The 24,260-nt window shown below is 31.3% G+C and overlaps 2 protein-coding genes across 5 annotated transcripts; one reads left to right on the forward strand and one right to left on the reverse strand.

Moving 5' to 3' along the window:
* The first annotated feature begins 1,338 nt into the window (after window positions 1-1,338).
* On the forward strand, window positions 1,339-20,559 carry LOC123273706 (baculoviral IAP repeat-containing protein 6). 4 transcript variants are annotated; one of them, XM_044741189.1, is made up of 21 exons: window positions 1,339-1,621; window positions 2,009-2,328; window positions 2,410-2,654; window positions 2,806-3,166; window positions 3,240-5,887; window positions 5,957-6,181; window positions 6,291-6,545; window positions 6,617-6,887; window positions 6,958-7,110; window positions 8,364-8,666; window positions 8,954-9,814; window positions 9,893-10,107; window positions 10,269-10,519; window positions 10,598-15,305; window positions 15,393-15,529; window positions 15,744-15,983; window positions 16,206-16,427; window positions 16,679-18,699; window positions 18,784-18,972; window positions 19,414-19,548; window positions 19,620-20,559. In XM_044741189.1, the coding sequence occupies exons 1-21, from the start codon at window positions 1,444-1,446 to the stop codon at window positions 19,872-19,874; spliced, it is 14,193 nt and encodes a 4,730-aa protein (XP_044597124.1). In that variant the 5' UTR covers window positions 1,339-1,443; the 3' UTR covers window positions 19,875-20,559. The 4 variants fall into 4 exon arrangements, with proteins under 4 accessions (XP_044597124.1, XP_044597131.1, XP_044597145.1 ...); XM_044741196.1 differs by having other exon boundaries at window positions 2,833-3,166; XM_044741210.1 differs by lacking the exon at window positions 8,364-8,666.
* Window positions 20,096-23,666, reverse strand: LOC123273735 (28S ribosomal protein S5, mitochondrial). Its single transcript, XM_044741217.1, has 5 exons — window positions 23,484-23,666; window positions 23,306-23,404; window positions 22,880-23,227; window positions 22,357-22,787; window positions 20,096-22,276 (listed from the first exon to the last, which is right to left on the reverse strand). The coding sequence occupies exons 1-5, from the start codon at window positions 23,554-23,556 to the stop codon at window positions 21,884-21,886; spliced, it is 1,344 nt and encodes a 447-aa protein (XP_044597152.1). The 5' UTR covers window positions 23,557-23,666; the 3' UTR covers window positions 20,096-21,883.
* Window positions 23,667-24,260: the final 594 nt, after the last annotated feature.

Consider the following 24,260-nt stretch of genomic DNA (forward strand, 5'->3'; position numbering starts at 1 on the left):
AATCTTATTCTTTTAACATTAATTAATAATTATTTATAAGTTGGATACAGGATATAAATTTTTCATTTAATTTTTATATATTTCGTTGCAATATTATATTAAAGCAAGTTTAACAAAAATATGTTATTTAACGATCTTATTTTTTTGTTACATATTTGTTACGTTATTATTTAGCCGTTGAAACAAGGGATCATGGAGACTACACTATCTAGTCTCCATGTTTTTTTCGATGTAAAAAGTGACATGCCACAGACTAAATAATTCGAGAATGCATGGTAATCCTCCAATAGATGGAAAACTATAGTTAAAAAAATGCATTTCACAGCTTGCATCCACACCCGCCAGGGTGCGCTGGAATTATTTTTACATAAACTGTAGCTTCAAGGGGATAGTTTGCTATAAAAAATGCAGCCAACGCGAGATTTAAGTTAGTACCAATTGTAAATTTTTATTATAATTACAAAAAAAACTAAAATCCGAACAAAAACAGTTTCACTGTAAAAAAATCGCGCCAAGTCCACGTTCATGAGACTATTAAGGAAAAAAAAATTTTTTTTTTCTTTACAAAAAGATATAAAATAAAAAAATAAAAAAATCCAAGTAACCGATATGATTGTATATGATTTTCGGAAATTAAAAAAAATTTTGTTGTAAATTTAAAAATTAAAAAAAAAATTTTAGAACGTACTTGGTGTGCGTCATTGTGTATTTCAATTTTTTTAAAGTCCTAGTAAATAGATTTTACGAATTTCATTAAAAGTAAAATATTTTTCAACCACGCACACTAAATACGTTCCAAAATTTTTTTTTAATTTTTAAATTTACAACAAAATTTTTTTTAATTTCCGAAAATCATATACAATCATATCGGTTACTTGGATTTTTTTATTTTTTTATTTTATATCTTTTTGTAAAGAAAAAAAAATTTTTTTTCCTTAATAGTCTCATGAACGTGGACTTGGCGCGATTTTTTTACAGTGAAACTGTTTTTGTTCGGATTTAATTAATTACATACATATTAATATCAAAATATTCAATATTTATCAAGCATCAAGAAAAAATTATCTTAAAAATTTGTATCTATTATTTTTTTAAACCATAGAATTTATACGCCAAAATTTTTTTTCTTAAGAGCCACTCGTTAAATCCAAAATATCATCTATCTGATATTAAAAAATGATAAAATACAGTTTGCAATAATAATTTTAAACCTAATAAAAAATTTGCTCTAGAAAAAACTATACAAAACTTGTCAGTTTCAGCTCACTTCAGTTATATTTTATTTAAATGATTTAAATATATCGATTGCTCGATAGTCGACCAACTTCAGTGTACAATCTACTGACATTCTCCTTAAAACATGGTGGCTATTAGAACGCCATGTTTTCCGTGATGTACGAGCATTAGACTATTTTTTTGAAACTATTTATTTATATTAGCGAAATGGCTGATGATGATTCGAGTTTATTAAAAGAAGACGGCTATCTTAATATAGATGCTGAATGCAGAAGTATAATCTATCATCCTAATTTAAACGTATTGCTGATAACAACTAGTAATGCGCAAGTATACGTGTTTGATGTCAATTTCGGGGTAATTCTACAACGAAGTATCATATCAGGTATAATTTTTGTCGCTATATTTATTATATTCAACTTGTTCTCTAATCCAAACAACCTTTATCATTGTTCTCTTGTTTCATATATTGTAATATTTTTATGTATCACTTAAACTTACAATAATATTTTTTTTACTTTCAAGGTCAACAGTTTATGTTGAAAATGAGACATAACTTAAGTTTTCTAACATCTTTTCAATTATCATTTTCCAAGAAATTTGTCATGAATAATTTCAACTACGATAAACAATTTATTTTATTAACTTAATTACATAAAAACCGATCAATAGTTGCATTTTTTACTTTTATTTATTTTTTATTCCATAAATGAAATTATAAATCTCAATTAAATTTGTGATTATTCATATTGACATTTTTTCACCATTACAGATAAAGCTGATGGAAAATTACTGGGAGTTTATCTCGCCGATGGTGTAGACAAAATATTGTATACAAATGGCAAAGGAATTGGTGTCAGAAGTGATTACAATGGTGTTTTACTGTTGGATACCATACTACAAACACCAGTCTCCAGAAGTGAAGATATAATAAAATTAGAATTGTTGCTTTCTGAAGCTTGTTTATTGCATCAGTGTCTTAGGTTGGTAGATCTACCTGGAGTTGATCACGTGCACAGTGTACTACAGGAATTGTGGAATAAAATTCTTGTTGCACAAGAAACTCAAAAAAAAGGCATCAAAGCTCAAAAAGTAACAATTTAATTTCATTTTATTCAAATACCTAAATTAATTTATTATTAATTTAATGGTTATTACTTTTATAAATTACAGTGGAATATAATTTGTCTCGAATTACCCCATGGAGTACTCAAGCTTGTATGTTCTGGGCTAGTGACCGAACTAAAAAAACAAAACAAACACATACCAGCTTTACCTATTGCTTCTGCTATTAATGAACGTCTCAACGGCCTACTTCCTGGCTTTATTTCGGAAAATGGACCAGCTGACAAAGCTCCGATGTTCAGTGAAGCAGCTAGACGAGAAACATTTTTAAAATGGCCTCACATGAATTACAAGTAAGTTCATAAAATGAAAGCGGTCAAATACTTTAATTTTTATATTTCTTGTTTAATATAAAATGTATATATATATATATATATATATATATATATATATATATATATATATATATATATATATATATATATCAATTATTATTACTAACAGATATAGTAACCGAGAAATGTTTCTCAGGTGGGCTTTACCTGGTCAGATGGCACAAGCGGGATTTTACTACGAACCAAATGCAACAGCTGAAGATAGAGCGATGTGCTTCACATGTAATGTTTGTTTAGTATGCTGGGAACCGACTGATGAGCCTTGGTCTGAACACGAGCGTCATTCACCTACCTGTCCTTTTGTTAGGGGGGAATATACGCAAAATGTTCCATTATCAGTTACCCTTGCTACAGCCCCTGCCTGTGAATCAAACGTTGAAATTATCAGTACAACAAACGTTCCCGGACTTATTGCAACGGCATCTCATAGTGGTTTTGTTCATATTTGGGATATTAACAGTCAATTAAAGGTATCTTTTATTAATTATTTTAATTTATTTATTTGTTATGCATAACTGTAATTTATGGTGGTTATTCTTACAGAGTGAAACATCGTTTTACATTAGATCATGTAATCAAGATACTAATAATGCAGATTCTTTACAATTTTACGCTACAAAAAACTTATCGAATACTTATTTGTCAAACCTCAACTCTGAGGGTGAATCCCTGGGTGATTTCAAAAGTGCAAATTTTCATAAAGCTCACTTAACAGCGTTATCAATTATAGGCGGTCCATTAAACGTAGATGAATCAAAATTTAAATCAGACTCTACTAATTCTGCCACAATTCCAGAATGTACGGACATGAATATTAGATCATGTTTAGTATGTGGAATTTCTGTCATGAATTCCGTCAATAGTTCGTCACATCTACGGACCCTGGAGAATGTTTGGGCAAGTACAGACATGGCGACATCTTCATCATTAGTCCGTGCAATGAATAGTGTAAATAGTGCTGCCAGTGATAGTTTAGACATAATGAAAATTGCAAGTGATAACCATGAATCTGCTAAATCTCATTATATTGTTCTTTATGATTTTCACCACAAAGTCGCAACATCGAAAGTAAACAAAGAGAATGTTGAAAAACATTTGAAAATCAAAAAAACACCTTCAGGCACTGGAACTAGTTCCAGTTCTACAAGTGGTCGTCAAGATAGCCTTTATCAAGAGCTGTGTATGAGTAAATTACTCTATGAAGTTCCGGTAATAGAAGAAGTAGATTCAGATATGATCGTGGGTGCACATTTTGATGGAATTTTTTCAAATAAAGATGGTAGTTTGAATGCATCTTCATCAAACACATTGTATCCAGCTTCACTTGGGTTATATGTACAACCTTCCACGACAAGTTCTACTCCTTATGATGCTAATTTTAATCCTATCAATGAACCTGATCAACTAGCTTCAACATCAGACGTCTCGGAAATTCATAAAAAAGTGTTAGACGTAACTAAAAATGTGAAGTCTGATCCAATAGTCTTACAAAGTTTCGTAATTGATGCAGATCCTTCTTTACGTATAACTTTTGTTGGACCTACTAAAGACGGTAAACATCTGTATGTTGCACTTACCTGCCAATCAACAGAACATACTACTTCAGACTCACCTTCCAACACAAATAAAATGGATGTTGATGAAGAAAGTGAAATTTTTTCTTCAAAAAGTTACATGTATTGGGATCAAAATGATGATTCATCAGAGAACAAAACAATAAATAGTGAAAATCATAATTTTGTAGATTCTGCAAAAGCTTTACTATTAGTTTATGCTTTAGATTTTTCAGAAAAAGTTCCTAAAATTATAACTGAACCTGTTGTTAAACGCGAATTATCCGCAAATCAAACACCTATAACGCATGTGTTTTTACCGTTACAAGAAAAATACAAATCATATTCATCAAGTAAAAGTAATATAAATATTAATGAACCACGGGGTCAAGTAGCTTTAGTCTGTAAAGACGGCGTAGTAAGAATATTAAACTTAGCCACCCTAAAAATAGTATCTGAATCTCGACCTGAGGGAGAAAAATTTATATCTGCAACGTATTGCAGTCGACTAGAACGATTATGTGTTTGTACGAGTAATGGAACTCTACGATTTTTCATTACAGCTGATGAAGATGATTCTTTAGAAGGAAAGGATGACATTGATGATATAAACATGATTGTCACAGAATCTGCAGTATTAAATCATGAGCAAACTGCGCCAAGTACTTCGACTTCTTCAACAATTTATCAAGAATTGATAATTGCGCACAGGCCAAATTTAACCTGCTCAGATTTACGAAGTTTATATGATTTAACACGCTTTGATAGACAGTCTCCTGCATACAGTGCAACAATCCCTTCATGTTGGAGTGAAATGATGCAAGCTCAACGGCAAAGACGCTACCCACAACATTTACATCAATCTGAAAATCAACATCATACACGCACATGGCGACTTCAAAATGATTCTACCACGTGGGATGAGCATATATTTGAAATTACATTACCCAGAAAAGTAGTTGGAAATATCGGACACATAGATGTTCGATTCAATCTTCATTCTCCATGTCTTGAGCCACCTAATATTCAAGTTACTCTTCTTAAACAAAATATCACGGGTCTTGGACATCAAAAATCACATTTAACTCCAGTTGATGAAAAAATACAGTTTAATTTAAATAATGAGCAAAAAGGAGAAAATCCCATTATCAGTGAAGAATTTCAACGACAACACAACACAGAAATTCTTTGTGGACCAATAAATTTAAAACATTGTATGGATCTTTCTGATCATTCAGGCTGTATAACTCTCACTAGTCCGAAACTCTTTCGTACTAAGGCAAGAACACTACTTGTCCATATTAAAGCGCTAATTGACCCAGCTAAAGATGGTGGAACATCTACCTCAAAATCTCGAGTCAATTTACTTGATAACAAACCTCCAACAACGAAGAAACAAAGAATAGATGATGCTGGGCCTTTTTTTCCTGGTACTAACGTTGAAAGGTTTGCAGCTAATGCTCATAAAAAGTTGGAATATTATATTGGATGTGATTGGATTCATGAAATTTCAATTACTGTAAGAACTGTTCAACCTACAAGTATTCCGAATGAACGTACTCAACGATGGGCAATGTTAGACTCATCGTTATTTACAGAAAATTTAGTAAACATCGCATGTTTACAAGGGGCTGATAAGTATGTATTATATTAATATTATGTAAAAATAACGTTTTTGTCTAAAAAAAAAAAAAAATTTTTTTATAGATCACTCATCATGCAATCACTTGCATTGGATATTCTAATATGGGTAACATCTATCAGACTTTTAAGACTACGTGTCGGACAAAATGTTGCGGAAACAAAAGCTTTTCAATTAGACACAATTCGATGTATTCAAGTACATTTACCAGAACTTCTACGCACTTGTCTTTTCCATGCTGGTAGATCTATAACTCATAAGTGTGTTAAGTTAATAATTATATGCAGTGAGTAAGTAAACGTGCCATCTCAAAACCTTTTAAACGAATAATTATGATTTTTTTTTATTTTTCTATAAATTTTTTTTATTACAATATAAATTGTATTATTTTGCTTTCAGAGGTTTAAAAAATCTAGATGATAATACTTTGAATTCATTTGATGAAGCTGTATTATCTGTTCTTATCACACTCCTGCCTTCAATTATTAGTATCCGATGGGCAGGATCTTTACGTTGGTTAACAGTTTTAATTAACCGACTTTTACCACTTGATCAAAATCACAATGTCGCACAACAATGCATTATAATTCTTCAACGAATTGCTGGAGAAATGTCAAATCGAGTTAATCCATACCACTTATTACTTGCAACCAGGTAATTCCTTTAAGAAATTTAAAAATAAAAATTTTTTTACTCTCAAAAATATAATAATTATAAATTTTTAGATTTGGTTTATATAATAATCCATTTGAGACAAAATTATTCGACATTGAAACTCCAATGCTTCTTAAATCCAATTCTTTACCATTAACTTATGCATCAGTCGTAACTGGTGAACAAACTTCGTCTACCATATCAAGTGGTGATATGTATTCACAGGATCATATTGATTTACGAGATTTATTAACATTACCAATACATTCAAATAGTGAACTTGTTGTGCCGAACAAACTAAAATCTCTGTATACAAATCATAGCACGAAAGGTTTATTAGAGGTAATAATATTTTTTTATAAACTATTCGATCAACGATTTGAGAAAGGCTATTAATTAATCTGTTTTATAGGCTGAACCATTACATTTCACATGTCATTCCGTTTCTGACGGTACCAAAATGGAAAAAATGGATCTAGTGGGAAATACTGTTAATTTCACAAGTCTGTATGATAATGTCACGAATAATGGTGTTCCAGATCTCAAAACTGTTCAGCCATCTTATGTAAGTACATTTATATTCATTACAATATAATCGAGTAAATGAAACAAAATTTCATTTTTTTTTCGGATCTCCATTCAAAGATATTCTAAAAAAAATATATGTATGGTTATTTCAAATATTAAACGCATATCTAAAGATTATGTCAAGTACGCTGACTCCTGTGGTAATGATTAAGTTTACCGCTGTTTTCAAGAAAAAAAATTTTAAATACATGAGTGGATTCAAAAAGTTTTAGTCGAATATCTTTGAAATGACTCGACCGATCGACTTGAAATTTCATTAGGTTGAAAACTTGATATATTCTTTCAAATGAAATACCCGATTTTTAATGTCATATCAATTAAAACCCATTGGTTTGCAAAAATCGATCAGTCGATAAGTTAAACGATTATTGAAAAAAAAAAAAAAAAAAAAAAAAAAAAAAAAAAAAAAAAAACTTTTTTTTATTTTTGACTGAAACTAACCAAACGAATTAATTAATTTTAAACCGGGTTGCAACATCAGGCACACTGTTTGAGAATAGAGCTGATTAAAATTTAGAATTGATCGGCAAAGTAATTTAAAAGTTATTTGTAAAAAGTTGGAAAACATTTACCCTATAGATCACAACCGAAATTTTTCTCTCAAAAATATGTCTTTTTGAAATTTTTCTATATGAATATAATTATTATATAATCTAATACCGATCAATTTAGTTTTAAAATTCATTCAAAAATTGCAATATCTATTGAGTTTCTTATAACAATGTATTAATGCATTTATTCTTAAAGAAAACTCTATAAATAACTCTTTTACTTAGTTCACTATTTCTCTCATAAAAAAGTATTATTGATAAATTTTAAAATGAAAAACTAGTATAAGTACTGGAATGAAGCCCATGAAAGAAGACACGTAGATTTTTTCAATTTTTCAAAAGCTAACATTTTACTGTGAGTTTTCAATTTTCAGAATGTTGATTAAAATCTCTATTATTATATGAGTATTAATCTTATAAATCAAGCTAGCAAACTTCTCTTCTTTTTAGTATCAGAAGCACCCTTTAGTTTCCATAAAATTTTTCTTTGGTCATTGTCCAGGTATTTTTGCAAAACCCTCTAAATCTGTCTACTTTCTATAGAATTAAAAGTTTTTAACAAATTTTTTTATTAAAATTTTTATTGACACCTAATGAAAATTTCTACTTCCTTAATTTTTTGAGTTGGGTACTTTAGAAAAACACTAGATTGTGAAAAAAATTATTGTATAAATTATAGAGTTTGGAAGCCGAATCGCTAGGGTCAAATTTAAAAACTACGTGCGAACAGAATTTAAAAGCTCTACTTACTCACTGTAAAGCTGAAATGAATAAAAATCCAACGACACAATTATCGATTATATCTGATGATCAATCGGACAGTGATGAAGTGAATATGACGAGAGATGACCAAAAGTGGCACGTCAATCAAACTGATTCATCCAATTTAAAAAATTTAACATCCTCTATTATAAAAGAAAAATCTTTCGCGTTGAATAACAATTCTACTGTGTCCAATGTCGATGATAATCATATAAAAAAGGTTAGATTTCATTCAGTTAGATATCTCTATCTCCATCATATATTTTTTTTTCTATGTATTTTACATGAGTTACTTTTAGTTTAAATTATCTTGAAAAAAAAAAGAAATAAATAAAAAAAAAAAAGAAATAAATAAAAAAAAAAGAAAACTATATTTATCGATATTATATTCACATTCATTACGTCATTAATAATTATTAATTTACGTAATAAACTTAATTTCATTGCGTGAATAATTAAATACAAAAATTAATTAAAACTTTAAATTAATATTATAAACATTTTTAGCGTGAAGAAATCAATTTCCCATGGGCGCGATTACTTAGCTTACCATCACAACAAGCTTTAGTCGTGGAAAGGATGCATTCAGGAGCACGGCGATTCATCGTTTTAGATTTTGGTTCTCCTGTATTACTTACAGATTTGATGATACCTTCTTGTAGTGATTTGGTTTCACTTTCAATAGACATTTGGACAAAGAGTGAAGAAAAAGATGGTATTAGACTTGTTGTCGCTGGAGACATTGGCACAAAACCTCTTATTGTTAATGATCTTCAACCTCCGCCAGTATGTAGATTTTTAAAAATCACAACAATAGGTCGATATGGAATGACAACAACTAGATGTAAAATACCTTTAGGAATGTTTTATGGGCACATAGTAGTTTTACCAGGAGAAGATTATTCTGACATGTTCCATGCACAATCAAATGATATTAATCGTAATGATACAAATTTGATCGCAACTATTGATTCGCAATGTAATATATTATCAACTTTAGCTGAAGACATTCAATGTCGATTCAGTTTAGCTACTGAAAAACTTAAAGCTCTACTAGATCCATTATTATGTACTGAAACACCCAATGTTGTGCATATGCAACACTATCTTTCTCGAGGTAAAAATCTTACAGAAAATAAAGAACAACCATCGAGTAAAATTTTATCTACATATCAAGAATGTATTGCATTTCAACACCAATTGAATATTATTCGTGGTGTATGGTGTCGACTGGAAAGTTGGAAAGGTGCTGAAATGCCTTTGACAACGCAATTGTCAAGTGTTCCAAGTGATAAGTTAAGAATTCTTGGCGAAACACTTTCTGATATTCTCCTTTATACTATACATGAAATTGAACCGATTCCAACAGTACGTATTTATTTTCATATTATTTTTTTTTGTCATAAAATTGAATAATTTTATAATTGATCAATGTTATAAATTTAGGTTCCATCATCTATCTGTGAGATTTTCACTCCATCTATTTGTGAGCGATTTTTCCACTCAATTTGTGTAGTAACTCCAGCTCCACGATTGCAACTTCACGCAGTTGCTTTATTAGTTCGTATGGCTGGACATCAGCCATGGTGGGGTAATTTCTTATCTAACACATTGATTAATTTATATTCATCATCTTCCACGGATATTTTTCCACAAGATAGGTATATAGTTGATTTTTATCATTATCATTAGTTATATATTTTTTAATATTATTAATTAAGATCTTCAATCCTTTAGAATTAATTATTACTCTTATAATTTCTAAGAAATAAGTGATTCGATAGTTTCATTCGATTTATTATTAATTAAAATAATTTTTTAGGGTATTCATATTATTAACATTCCTTGGACGAAAATCCCTCAATTCTGGAGCTAATAAATCGTCAGTAATTGACGCAATGGTTCGAACGTTGGGAAGATTTTTAATTCCAATGTCTGATTATCAACCTTCCAATGCAGCTCAGTTAGATATAAGTCTTATTGGTTGGATCCTTTTATTTTTGTCCGTATGTTTAGATACAGCCACCACTTACTATACATATTCTGACGAAAATGGAAAAAGTAAAGAACATGGTATGTATTACTGAATTACTATTTATGTTTGATTGATAATATTTATACTTGATTGAAATTTATAATAATTATTTAAAGGTATTTCTTCACGTTGGGAATTTTTACAAGGTGAGTTAGCAATGCAAAGAAAATACGTCAATGCTAGTCGTACAAATGCTTCACGTAATTATCGTAAAAAATTACAAAAACGACTTATGCATCACAAACAACAATTACATGATGGTGATCCAGGAAAAAAGTACATTCATGTATCAACTTCACAAGGTCTAGTTTGGTCGAGTGGACCACCAATTTCTACATTGTCAAATAAGTTAGAGGTTCTAAAAAGTCATGAAAAACATTTGAAGAAAACCCTCAAACAGCATTCAGCATTTCGACACTTTAGAGATATGATGAAACGAAACGATCTTCACCATGTACCTCGTTCAAGTCGTAATGCTAATGCATCAAATTCAAAGTCAGATATTCTTGACGCAGATGTCGACAACCTTTTAAATTTGTCATATCAATCTGTATTACCAGTTGTACGAGGGCTCGTAGCTTTAATTTTACATAACACTGCAAATATAGACATGTTTTTATTATCTTGTAAAATAATTGCCAAACTAGTAATATCTACACGGCCTATAATCAGTTTGAATGATTTAATGACAGAAGATCAGCTATCAAAATTAATAAAACTATCTATGAGCAAGTCAGATGCAGCTTGGATGTCACATGCTGTTACTTGTCTTTTACAAGATTTGTTTGAGAGTGGACGATTATTTTCAAAGCCGTTTTCAATGCAAGATAATATACAAACGGAAGAAAACTTTGATGCCGCCGAGAGTGAAGAAGAACAAGGAGGGGATGATGATTTAGCAGGAACGGCTCGAACAGGTGGATCTGGAACGACAGTAGGAAATGACGAAGGATTCGCTGAAGGTGAAGTGGATGAAGATACACAAGATAGTATTCCTACGATTCCACCTACACCATCAACCTCAAAGTCAAATGGATTTGACTTGCCATCATTATTAGAATCTGATGATAGCGAACTTGAAGATTTTCTCGACGACATTTTAGAAAAAGGAAGAAATATGTTGAAAAAAGGAAACTCTATTCCCAAAATTCCACAATCAGCAAGTTCAGGAATATCTTCAGCTCTTGATGCCCGGTTAGAATATGGTGTAGAAATGGGAGTAGAAATAGCCTTAAGAAGATATTCAACTTTAGGAGCATATAATTTACCGAGAAGTATAAATGCACCAATTCAAGTGCAAGTAGAAACTAATCGATCAAAACAGTTTTTGTTGAGAAATATTGGGTCAACAGATAGAAATCACGATATGAGAACCTCTACTGATTCAATACCTAGTAGTCTATCGATGCTGATGCGATGCTTTGATAAAATATTTACTGATATGTCATTTCAAAATTCTGGTATAAATTTAGAATTAATATTACAATTGTGGTTAACATTAAATTTAGATGCGTCAAAAACTCCGTCTGCGAATACTTCAAATCAATTTGATCCATCATTAGTACCAGTTATCCCCCTCAGCTCCACAGCAATTTCTGGTCTTATATCAACTCTTCTTTGGCATCCTGGAATCTCTTTGCGCGCATGGTGTCTTGCTCTACAAACTCTGACACTAGCAAGTAATGAACCAATGCCAAGTGATCATAGTGATCCAAGTATAAATACTCCTCTGGACGGATTACTAGGTGGTATGGCTTGTTGCATTGTTAAAAATCGTAATATAGGACCAGTACTTTTACGACTTCTTTCTGGTAATGGTTTAAATATTGAACCACATGATAAACAATGCATGATCGCTGGTCCTAAAATAGGAGAAGCATTACAAGATTTTTTACTTCGACTTGAGATGCGTTGTGATGTAATTACACCAGGAAGTGTATTGGGCAATGCGTTAAAAGAACTTTTACTATGGGTCGTTTACGAACTCATCCAACCAGGAGGTGTTATTGTCGCCCGTCGAGGTCCTCTGGATGCACAATGCATTCTCATAACTTCTCTTATTAACCTAAATTTCATGAATACAGACCTGGGAACTGCCATGAGTATAACAGAATGTGTTGGAGTTTTAGTTTCTACTTACGTTCAAACTTCCAGAATTGGCGCACAGTGTAGCGGTGCTGTAGACTTAACAAATCAATCTGGTGGGTTTGGTGGACTTTTTTCCGGCGTTCTTGGCGCAACTTCTAAACAAGGACGGCCTGCATCATGGGATGCACTTATTGTTGCTCTTGTAAAACTAGTTTGTAAACTCGTTCAAACACCGTTGCCTAATCTACGTTTGTCACGTGTTGAAAATCCAATGAATATGGAAATTGGTGACATAAATCAAAAATCAGATGCAAGAAATATAGACCAATGTGAAAAACTAAATAGTTCACAAACAGATGAGAGTAAAGTCGCCGAACAACAAACATCAATAAAATCAAACCAAAGTATAACTTCTAAACGTCGTCATCCTTGTGTCGCAGACACAGTTTTACAACATGAGCCAACAATGATAAGATTACTTGGAGCATTAGGACACAGTACAGGTTCATCACTTGCAATGTTATTTGGAGAAGATTCTACGTCCAGCACAGTTCCTGAGCTTGGTGATCCAAATTCTATTCCAGATGCTACTTTTCAACTTCTTATGACTCTTGTCAAGAAAGCAACGAATCCAACATTTGTACTAAACCCATTGTATCACTATTTGTCATCCTCTCAAGAACAAATTAATACTGTCCATAATTTTGGTGTTATGCAACTTTCAGAGCCACTGCTTTGGTACATTTTAAAAGTCTTAGACAATGAAACATCTTTAGTGATATTTACTGAATTAGGTGGTGTTAAAATAATCTGTGAAAATATGGTAAAATCTAGTAGTACAAATTATGGATACGAAAACACTAATATATTAACACCAGGAATTATTGCTCTTGTAATGCAACATCTATCAAATGTACCAAACCTAGCAATAGCTACTGGTACGTCAAGTAAAAAATCAACAAGTAATTTAGAATCTCATGAAGAAGGATTATTAAACTTTGCACCTCTTGGTACAATATCCTGGTTAAAACCCATGGTAGAACCAGCTGATGTATTAATTCAAAGTGCTGCACCTCATAGACGAGCAAGAACTGCTGCTTGGTCTTATCATTTTTTCCCAGGTGAAGCTTGGATTGATCTCACAATTACACTTCCATGTGCTATTCTTTTAAAAGAAGTAGAGCTTCAACCTCATCTCACAGCATTAGTTACCTGTCCTTCAGCTGTAGCGCTCGAGATTTCTCGAGAAGCCAACTCTGATTTTACACCGATTTGTCCTCCAATGCTTACCGCTGGTTTAACATTTATTCGACTTACTCTTGCTCAACCACAAGTAACATCAGCAGTTTTAGTACGTCTTTATAAACCTCGAGACTCAACTAATATCAGTCTTAGTCAAATCAGGATTTTGGGAACAACAGCATTTGGTGATATTAAATCGCGAAATGAAACTATCGATGAAGAAAAACTGACTAAAATGAGCTTAGGTTGGCTAAGACTGATTTATCAATGTTTCTCAGTCAGTGCATTATCTTCAACATTATCTCAAAGTGTACTTGATTCTGCAGCATCAGTGACAGGTCTTATTGAAGCCTGTTGTACACTTTTATTACTTCCAGCGCCATCATTATTCACATCTAATTTAGAAAGAGTTCTTCTACAGCTTGGATTGCATTCTCGTGAACTTGGACTTCAACTAATCAGTTTACTTTTAAACAATCGATGTACCTTGTTATTTCAAAAATCTTTATCATCTCAGAAAACATCAATAATACAATTAATAATAGAACTACTTCAACAGTTATGTAACAGTCAAGATGCTAATACTGAAGCTCGTATAATAGCTGTGCTCACATGGCTTCATACATCTTCGATGAATAGTATTACACAAGATACTCACAATAATCCAAACGTTATCAATCCACCTGCAGCTTATATTCATTGTATTTCAACAATAATTTGGGAAGCGCAACAAATTGAAAATCGTACGTATAATCTAGAAAGTATGTTAACTGATGATCTTTTTGATTCTCTTTATCAATGGACTCTTTTGTTACAACCAAATTCTGCATTAAAACAATCAATTGATGCGACTCTATGCGCTTTTTGTTATGTCAGACCATCTTTATTTACTATACTTTTGCAAAAAGTTCGTATTCTTGTACCGAATTTAGCAACAGATCAATTTGCATCAGTATCAGATGATCGCAAAGAAAGTGATGGTCAAACGGATGATAAAAAAAGTGAAGCTAATACAGAAGAGTGGTATTGTCGCTTACATATATCTGAATGTAAGCACCTAGAATTAACCGAAGGACAATTGTTAACTGTTGCAACTGCAGCACGTTCAACTCCTGGAATTCAACAACTAATTGATTCAGGTCTTCCATCTCTTTTAGTTAATACCATTGTAGCCTTTTGTAAAATTCATATGAAGATTATAAAAGAGCAAAATAGTACACTTGATGTTAATAAGTGTCATAGCAGAAGTAATGTAAATAGTGGATTAACTGATAATGATAAAGCTGGTGAAACCGTTTACCAAACCCAGAATATTAGTGGACTGAATATGTATAATCCAGATAGTATTGCAACAGTAATTGAATTTTTAACTTTAGTTTGTTCAGAGGGTAAAATGCGAGATTGGTTAGGTGAAGAAGGTCGTATCTTTTGGTTACCTCTTGTTACTTTATTAAATAGCAAACCTGTTGAGAGTCCATCCACATCTTTTGCTGAGTAAGTATTATTATGTAGAAATATTTTATTTAAGATCATTAAAGAAACTAACAGTTTATTAATTTTAAAACATTTTCGATTTTTCAGAGTAAATGTATCGTACACTAAATTGGAAAATGCTACAATTAAATTTCTTTCAAAATGTTGTTGGTGTCATCCGCACAATCAAAAATTACTTGCTGAATTATTAACTGATGTTATTTCACAAGAGCGAGTTTCTCCTTGTAAGTAATTAATAAATTTCCAATGAAAAGATTCTATAAAATAACGAAAAAATTTATATATGAAACTTCATATAATCTATGAAACTCAATGTATATTTGTTCTTACTATGATATTTCCTATAAGAATATGAGATTTTTTATTTGCGTAATAAGTTAATATCTTGATTTTTAATACTTTTGATTTAAAGAAAAAAAAATGTTTTTTACGTTTTAGTTAACATGAAATATCTACTTGGTATTTCTGGGTTCACTCGACGGTTGATTCTTCAATTGTTATTAGAAGAAGAGAAAGTATTAGTGTCTGTAGTATCAGATGTTCCAATGTCAAACAATGCATCAAATCAAGCTATACGATCAATGTTCCCTCATCCAGCTCATCCATTAGGGCATTATCATCAATTGCTTTATATTTCAACGCAATCAACAATGGCGGACATTTTACAACAAGTTTCAGGTAAATAATTATAATGCAGAGTATCATACATATTTATATTTGTAATATCTATTTTCTTAATTTCTGATGAAAATAATCTCCCTCGCGATTATAAAAATCGATGTACTAAAGTATTTAAGTTTATATAAAATTTAGTTCTTTTTTTTTTGTTTTCAAATATTCTAAATGTTTTCGAAATTAAAGATTTTAAATACAACAAATCTCACATCTGTGGTAACACAGGTTCTTGGCTCACTTTGCTACTACCTAATAACTTTAAGGAGAATGAAACTATTACAACCGGAACAAATTGTTCGCGGGAGCTTTGGGAATCAAGTCTGGTTTCGGTGGTGGACAAATTAAGTGTTGCAGCTGGAAATACTGCCAAGGATAAACAAGCTAAAGAAGCTTCGAATAAATCACAAGCTCGTGGACCTACTATAAGAAAATCCCGTGTAGACTCGGGTATGATTCCATAATTGGTTCAACTTGTTAATTTCATTTGAAAGCAATAATCATTTTTTATCCTTGTCTCCTTAATTGAAACATTTTTTTGCCTCAGTTGTGTTACATACTATAATTATAAAATTTTCCCCATGAAATCGTTTTGGTTTACTTGGTGCTAGTTTTTATATTTTATATTAATTATTAATTGTATTATTATTTATTATTATTATTATTATTATTATTATTATTATTATTATTTTCTTTCGTAGATGTAACTTCATCATCATCATCATCGTCAAAAAGTACAACCACTAGTACTCAAGACAGTTCTATAAATTCGTTAACTCAACAATATTTATCTCACTCGGCTCGGCCGAACGTAATTTTACCATCATCACTAAGTATTGCACAGTTACTTGCAATAGCAGAAGACAATGGATTATCTTTATCAAGTCCATATTTACACCTGGTACTTCATCAACGTAACAAAGACAACAAAGATGATTCAATTAAATTAGATGACAGTGATTTATTGACTTATCGTTGTATAGAAAGTGCTTTAAGTGTTTTCAGTGCAACTGGAGGTCTCGCAGTATTAGCAAAACATCTTCCTCTTATTTATCCTGATTCAAGTCAACCTCGAGCATTCATAGAAAAGACTTCGCTACCTGAACAAACTGAGACTGAATGGGTGAAAGTCGAAACCAATGAAGATGTTTATGAAGATTTAGAGGATGGTGGAAATTTACATTCATCTCGGGCAACTTCTTCAGTTCCCCATGTACCACTGCATTCCTTAACGGCATTTGGATTATTCCTTAGACTTCCCGGTTATGCTGAAGTATTACTAAAAAACAGAAAGCAAGCACAATGTTTGTTACGACTGGCTTTAGGTGTAGTAGATGATGGAGAAGGTGGCGATGTATTCAACTCACAAATAGCTAGTTCCTTACCAACTTTACCTTTTCAAGTTTTAAAACAACTATTAAAAGCAACACCTTTGACAACTGACGATGGTTTATTACTCCGACGAACCATGGTTGATATTGGTGCGATTCTTTTACTACTTAATTGCTTAGCAATCTTTACTCATCAAACAGGATACAATGAGTTATCAGACCAAAAAAATAGTCAAACCAGTAGTCGTAGTGATGACAAATCTCATTTGTATTGGGCAAAAGGTACTGGATTTGGAACAGGATCAACTCAACAATCTTGGAATGTAGAACAAGCACTGTTACGTCAGCGTTCGGAAGAAGAGCATGTTACTATTCTTCTTCGAGTTTTAGCAAGCTACGTTGGTTCTGGAAGTCATCCACAACGTGAACTTCCTGCGACTTTTGCCGAGCTTATATCCCGATCGTGCCTTCTTCCAGCGTTATCATCGTATTTGAGAAATGATTCAGTTTTAGACATGGCACGTCATATTCCACTGTACCGCGCAGTTCTTCAATTACTACGTTCAATGGCACTGTCTCCGCAATTAGCTTTATTGTTACTGCCAAGAATTGGTAAATCAAATGATCCATCTATTGTTTCACTTCTTTCTACTATGAGAATTTGTGTAGATACATATGTTCATAAAATCAATCGTTCGCGTAGTAATAAATTAAAAGGTATTATTAAGTACCCAGACGATACAGAGCAAGATGAAGGATTAGCAACATTGATACCTGATATCCAAGAAAGTGCAACATTAGTGCAAAATGCAACTTCAAGACTTCCTGTTATTGGTGAAGAGCTTGTCAGTCCAAGCCCTACTGCTACTGAATTACCTTTAAAATCTATAGAACAACGGTATTTAGATGTAATGAAAAATCTTCAATTTGACACATATGAAATGATATCAGAAAATTCTGATGGTAGTGGATACCGATTTGCAGTATCTTATCATTTTGAGTCAAATATGAGAGCGGCGGGAGATAGAAGTCATCCTATAAGAGTCAAAAGATTAGCTCAAGAAGCTGTAACATTGTCGACCGCTTTGCCATTATCTTATAGTAGTAGTGTCTTTGTTCGATGCGATACTGATAGATTAGATATTATGAAAGTTCTAATAACAGGTCCAGCAGAAACACCATATGCCAATGGTTGTTTTGAATTTGATGTTTATTTTCCACCTGAATATCCAAACAGCCCAATGCTAATCAATCTTGAAACAACTGGTCGACATACTGTACGATTCAACCCTAATTTGTATAATGATGGGAAAGTTTGCCTCAGTGTACTGAATACTTGGCATGGCAGACCCGAAGAAAAGTGGAACGCTCACACTAGTAGTTTTCTACAGGTAAATAATTAAAAATAATGTTTTCAATAAATAGTTTTTAATATAATTATTACATTCAACATTATTATTATAATTTTTTAACAGGTTTTGGTGTCCATTCAATCTTTAATCTTAGTACCCGAACCTTATTTCAACGAACCAGGTTATGAAAGGTCTCGCGGAACTGCTAGTGGTGCTCAATCTAGTCAAGAATATAATGCTAATATTTGTTTGGCCACTGTTAAATGGGCAATGCTTGATCAAATTAAAAATCCATGCCCATGTTTTAAAGATGTAAGTTATTGTTTAAAAACATTACGGAAACTAATTAGTATGTAGACAAGGCTAAAAAGTCTAAAAAATAGAAAGAAATTTTTACCAATCTCTTGTTAAAAATAGTAGTTAAATTATGAAGAAAAAATTTTTATTTAAATTTGCTGCCTCAAATAATCATAACGGGAGAATTGAAAAAGGCCATATAATTTTTTTTATTAAAAAACTCATTGTTTATTGATTTTTTAAGGCCATCTTTACTGTAATATATATATATTACAGGGATAAAAAAAAGTATATTATAAAGCTTTATTATTATTATTATTACTGTTTTTTGTATCGAAAATTAAGACAATACTTTCGGTTTTCAAATTATTACTTGAAAATAAACAATTTTCTTTTTCTTTTTCTAATTTACAGTGTATTAAATTATTAAATAATAAAAATAATAAAAATTTTCAGGTTATTCACACGCATTTCTGGATTAAGAGACATGAAATAGTAGCCCAATTAGAAAGTTGGATTATGGACATGGAAACGTATGGATCTGATAAACGTTCTGCTCGTACAATTTCCCTTAATGCTTTGGCTTTGAAGGTTATTATTATTATTTTTTTTTTAACTGTATTCGATAAAAATCTCTTATATCTGAATTATAAATTTTATAGAGACACTATAGACTTTTGAGAGATGCTCTTAATAAACTGCCAACACCTCAGGGCCTTGAAGATCTAGTTGAACCTTTGCAATCTCCGAGCTCACCATTAGAAATGTCTGGCACGCCAAATACACCGCCAACAAGTACATTATCAACAGTGACAATAGCTACTCCGGTAACTAATGTCGGAGGCAGCAATCACATTCATCATGAAATTGATACAGATGTTGAAATGGAGAAAATGGTATCAAATGTTTGTGAATAGCTGATGAAGGTTAATAACAAAGATTGTTGGATCTTTTGAAAAGTCTATTCGTAGTGTTGAACAATACGACTGAAATTAATGTAAGATGACAAAAATATCCTATTAAATTGAACACCTCAGTTTAAAAACTCAATTTATAATGAATATGTCGAATATTTAAAGCTAAAAAGTAAACAGTTAAATAATTATTAGTAAGTTTAAGATATTCATATTTTACTTTATTTTTTTTTTGTATTACATTTATTTACTAAAAATGATTGGATAAATACAAAAATACTATAATTTTCTACTTGAGCTGTGACTATCAAGTTCTTTCTTACGTTTAAATAGGCTATAATATAATTGTTACTTTATATGAAATTAAAATTTGATTAAGTATGAAAGATGATTTAAGTAATGATGATAGATTATTACTCGATCTGGTTGCTTTTATAACGAGTATGTATACCATTAATTAATATAAACTATTTACGTGAATTAAAATCGAAAAAACGTTATTCGCACTCTTTATTTGATTTTTCTCACGTGACCAAGAAAAAAAAATGAAAATGAATAAATCTGAAAAAAAAATCAAGTCACACTTGATACTTTAAAGAACTTTATTGTGTAACAGATAGATGCCAAGAGTATATTGTATTGTATATAAATTGCCAATAAGTTTAACTAAAGTAACTACTTACACGGATGCGTTTCTATTTTTAAGATTAAATATAAATAACTAAACGTTTGAATAAAGTAAATTTAAGAGATATAAGTATATAAATACGCATTAGAATAAATAATTACATACGAATTGCAACTATTTAGTTTGAACGGTTGAATTTAATAATTCATGGAATTCAGAGCGTATATTCAATTGATAATTATTTAAGTTTAATAAACAATTATTATTTAAATGAGTTATTATTTATTTTATACTATAAAAATAGTGTTTAGCGTTATTCGAGTAAGAATATAGGGAACGCTCATATGTAATTCAACAAAAACTCATGTTCTTAACTGAGATAAACTCAAATCTAATATTCCATCAAATAAACGATATAGTAACCCTTTGAAGCTTAACCAGTATTAGGAGGTAATTTTCGTCTAGTCGACCAACGAAGGAATAATTAATAATGCAGTAAAGTGGAATGTGATAAGTATACCAAAACATTCTCGAATATCATGGATCATTCTTCAATTTTCGATCCCAGTTTATAATCAGTTCTACTGATGTACTCTATAATGATTTTATGGCGCGAAATTTAGTCAAAATGAAAGGTAGATATTTTTGACCACAACTCCAATAATATCGAAGAATCATATGATAATCCAAGAAGAGAAGCAAAAAGTCAATCACCGAATTTCATCGTCAACTATTCTCAAACTACCAAACTATACTTTTCGTTCCTTATTTTATAGAAATTAAATTTTGCAGATTGTTTTTATCACTTTTACCTAAATCGAGATGCTCGGCGTTTGAAATCTTTAGTCCATCAGAAAATCAATTCGAAATAAAAATTACAACTTTTTAACGAACTATCGAATAAATAAATAAATAAATAAATGAATATTATTAAATAATAAACATATTAAAATAGATTTTGCTTGTTAAACTTGTTATTATTGAATCATAAAATCTTTTATTTCAAATATTTTTGAATAATACTCCGTTTAAATTGGTGTTCTAGAACAATTTTAACTCAATTTTGTCATAATATAAATGTCATGATTTATTAACGATGTATACTTTAATTAATTGAGTTATTAATGTAATTATATATTACATTGAGACTGAACAATTTAATAGATTAAAAAAGTCGGCTAGACTGTCTGTTCAACTTAGTTCAACTTTTCAATGAACTCAAATTAGTTCAATTAATGCGGTTATGGAAAAACTTGTAAAAAAATTTATTTGCTTTATTTTTGAGCTGAAAAAGCAATATCGGATTATAAATAATTGTTTTTTTTTTTTTTTTTTTTTTTTTTTTAACCAATTTATTCGTATACAAGATCTCATAATTTTAGATTTATTCAAATTCAATTTCCTCTTTTTTTCTTAAATTTTTACTCCATAGCTTAGGTTTTGCTTCTGGATATTTGTCGGTATAGAAACTTCTTAACTCTCCGTGTTCAGCATACAAACGCGTTCTTACTTCATCCTTATTTCTTAAATATGCTGTCTTTCGTAACCTAATCGTCCACGAAGGAAGGCGATGAAAAAATGGAGGAAATTTTTTCTTTTTTAACACTACTTTACCCCCCATAACGTATTGAGTAAAATCCATAATTTCGTCTGACTTTATTTCCTCTGCTTTCCTTACTTGGGCAGGAGAAGCTACTACGGTTGGGAAATCATCATTTTCATCTCTAAATTCAACAAGGTGCATTTTCTTTTCTTCAGCCAACTGCTCATGTGTTTTCTAAATTTCATTAAAAAAGCTTTTATTAGTTCAATGTTAAAACATATATTAATTAATAATAAAAGTAATTATGACTATACCTGTTGCAATAAACCAATAAAAAAAGCTTTAATAATATGTTGCAAATTATGAGATCCTTCAACTTTAGCATGTAAATCTTTTATTCCAATAATTTCACAGCAACTTTTAATGGCTCTGTGACAACGCAATCCATATCCTTCACCTTTTTTTGTAACAAAAATTTTAGTTTTTCCAAATTGACAGAAAAAATCATGGAATACGGTATGTTCTTTATATCTGTTAATAAACATAAGTTTCATTGCAGCACGATTTTTAGCAATTCTTAACGCCGATTTCCCTTCAGATGCTTTGGATACAGCAAACCCTGCCAAGCCATTCTTATTGCCTGTAATGACCATAGCGCTCACTCTTCTTTTTCTACCCATATTTCCAGTCATGACAGTAACTAGTTTGTATTCCAAAATAACTGATTCAAATCCTTCAAATTTTTCTGTAAACGAAATATGTAAACCAATTTTAGTACATATTAATATATATGTAATTATTTTAAGCATTATATATAATATTGAAATTTATAAAAACCAGTGCCAACAGGATCTGGTGGTCCAATTTTTCTTCCGCCAGGTTTTCCACCGGTCCAACCCCTCTCTAGTGGATGTAATTTAACTTTTCTCTTTTTTGCAATTGAATCTCTTAACTTAAAAAGTTGTTTTTCTCTTTCAGGATTTTCTGGAAGTTGTTTCTGCTCCACGAGCTCTCTTCCTCTTATTATAGGAGCATTTAAACCTGGCCAAACCATATTCACTTTTCCAACACCAATTACTTGTCCTCTGTTTAAATTTTTTATCATTCTCCTTGATTTACCTCGTCCTCGCTTTTTTCCTGCATTACTAACACTTGTCGCACTTTTCCATAATCGTTCAGCAGGATCTGAAATTCATTTAAGTCATATTTTATGAACCTGCCCACAATTTAAATATTAGTCCTTTAAACTTTTTTATTACTTACATCGATTAAAAAATGAAACATTTCGAACATTAGTTAATGAACTCTGCACTTGTGGTAGTTTAAAATTATGTTGTAAAATACTATGAGAAAAACTTGGACCTAAAATAACAAAAAAATTAAATTCTGAAATTTGATATTTTAAAATGAAATAAGCAAATAGTAGTGAATATTTTAAAACCTTTATTTAAAACTCGCCAAATAAGAGGGGTGCGAGCAATAGTTTCACAACATTTTATTATTTTACATGCCATTGTTTATTCTCTAATATTTGGCATGGATCTTTATACACATATAATGAACTATTCAGCCGGACAGCTTACTACTTTTATTGCACGTTTTCACACCTTGCCCTGATAGCCACAGAGTTTCAGACCAACCAAGTTGGTGTCAGATAGTTGCCACCAACTTAGCGACAACTTGCGGTCAACTTCCGAATTTGTAACTGTTGGCGTCAAGTTGGCTACAAATTTCTGAGAAAAACAAGACCAATCTACTGCCGCAATATGTCGCCAAATTTCTTGAGAAACTTGTCGTCAACTTGGTGCGAAAGAGTTTCGAAAGCAATTTTTACCGACAACTTGGTGAACAACCGAGTTCATTTCCAAGACTTGCCGCCAACTTGGTGATACAGATACAAGATACCCTGACAGCCATACAGACCGCAAGTTACGGCCAAATTGTATCGCTAAGTTGTCGTCAATGTGCGACCGTATTTTGAAAGTACCCTGATAGCCACAGTTTCAGACCAACCAAGTTGGTGTCAGATAGTTGCCACCAACTTAGCGACAACTTGCGGTCAACTTCCGAATTTGTAACTGTTGGCGCCAAGTTAGCTACAAGTTTCTGAGAAAAAAGAGACCAATCTACTGCCGCAATATGTCGCCAAATTTCTTGAGAAACTTATCGTCAACTTGGTGTGAAAAAGTTTCAGAGCAACTTTTGCCGACAACTTGGT

The sequence above is a fragment of the Cotesia glomerata genome, linkage group LG1, assembly GCF_020080835.1.
Source record: "Cotesia glomerata isolate CgM1 linkage group LG1, MPM_Cglom_v2.3, whole genome shotgun sequence".
In the NCBI taxonomy this organism is placed as follows: domain Eukaryota; kingdom Metazoa; phylum Arthropoda; class Insecta; order Hymenoptera; family Braconidae; genus Cotesia; species Cotesia glomerata.

Bases quoted from the DNA above. Each gene is read 5' to 3' on its own strand.
- LOC123273706 (XM_044741189.1), top strand. From the start codon at position 1,444: ATGGCTGATGATGATTCGAGTTTATTAAAAGAAGACGGCTATCTTAAT. The intron at 15,530-15,743 runs GTAAGTAATTAA...TTTACGTTTTAG, and splicing joins ACAAGAGCGAGTTTCTCCTT to TTAACATGAAATATCTACTT. The intron at 18,700-18,783 runs GTAAATAATTAA...ATTTTTTAACAG, and splicing joins ACACTAGTAGTTTTCTACAG to GTTTTGGTGTCCATTCAATC.
- LOC123273735 (XM_044741217.1), bottom strand. From the start codon at position 23,556: ATGGCATGTAAAATAATAAAATGTTGTGAAACTATTGCTCGCACCCCT. The intron at 23,228-23,305 runs GTAAGTAATAAA...AATGAATTTCAG, and splicing joins TGTTTCATTTTTTAATCGAT to ATCCTGCTGAACGATTATGG. The intron at 22,277-22,356 runs GTATAGTCATAA...AATGAAATTTAG, and splicing joins TTATTGGTTTATTGCAACAG to AAAACACATGAGCAGTTGGC.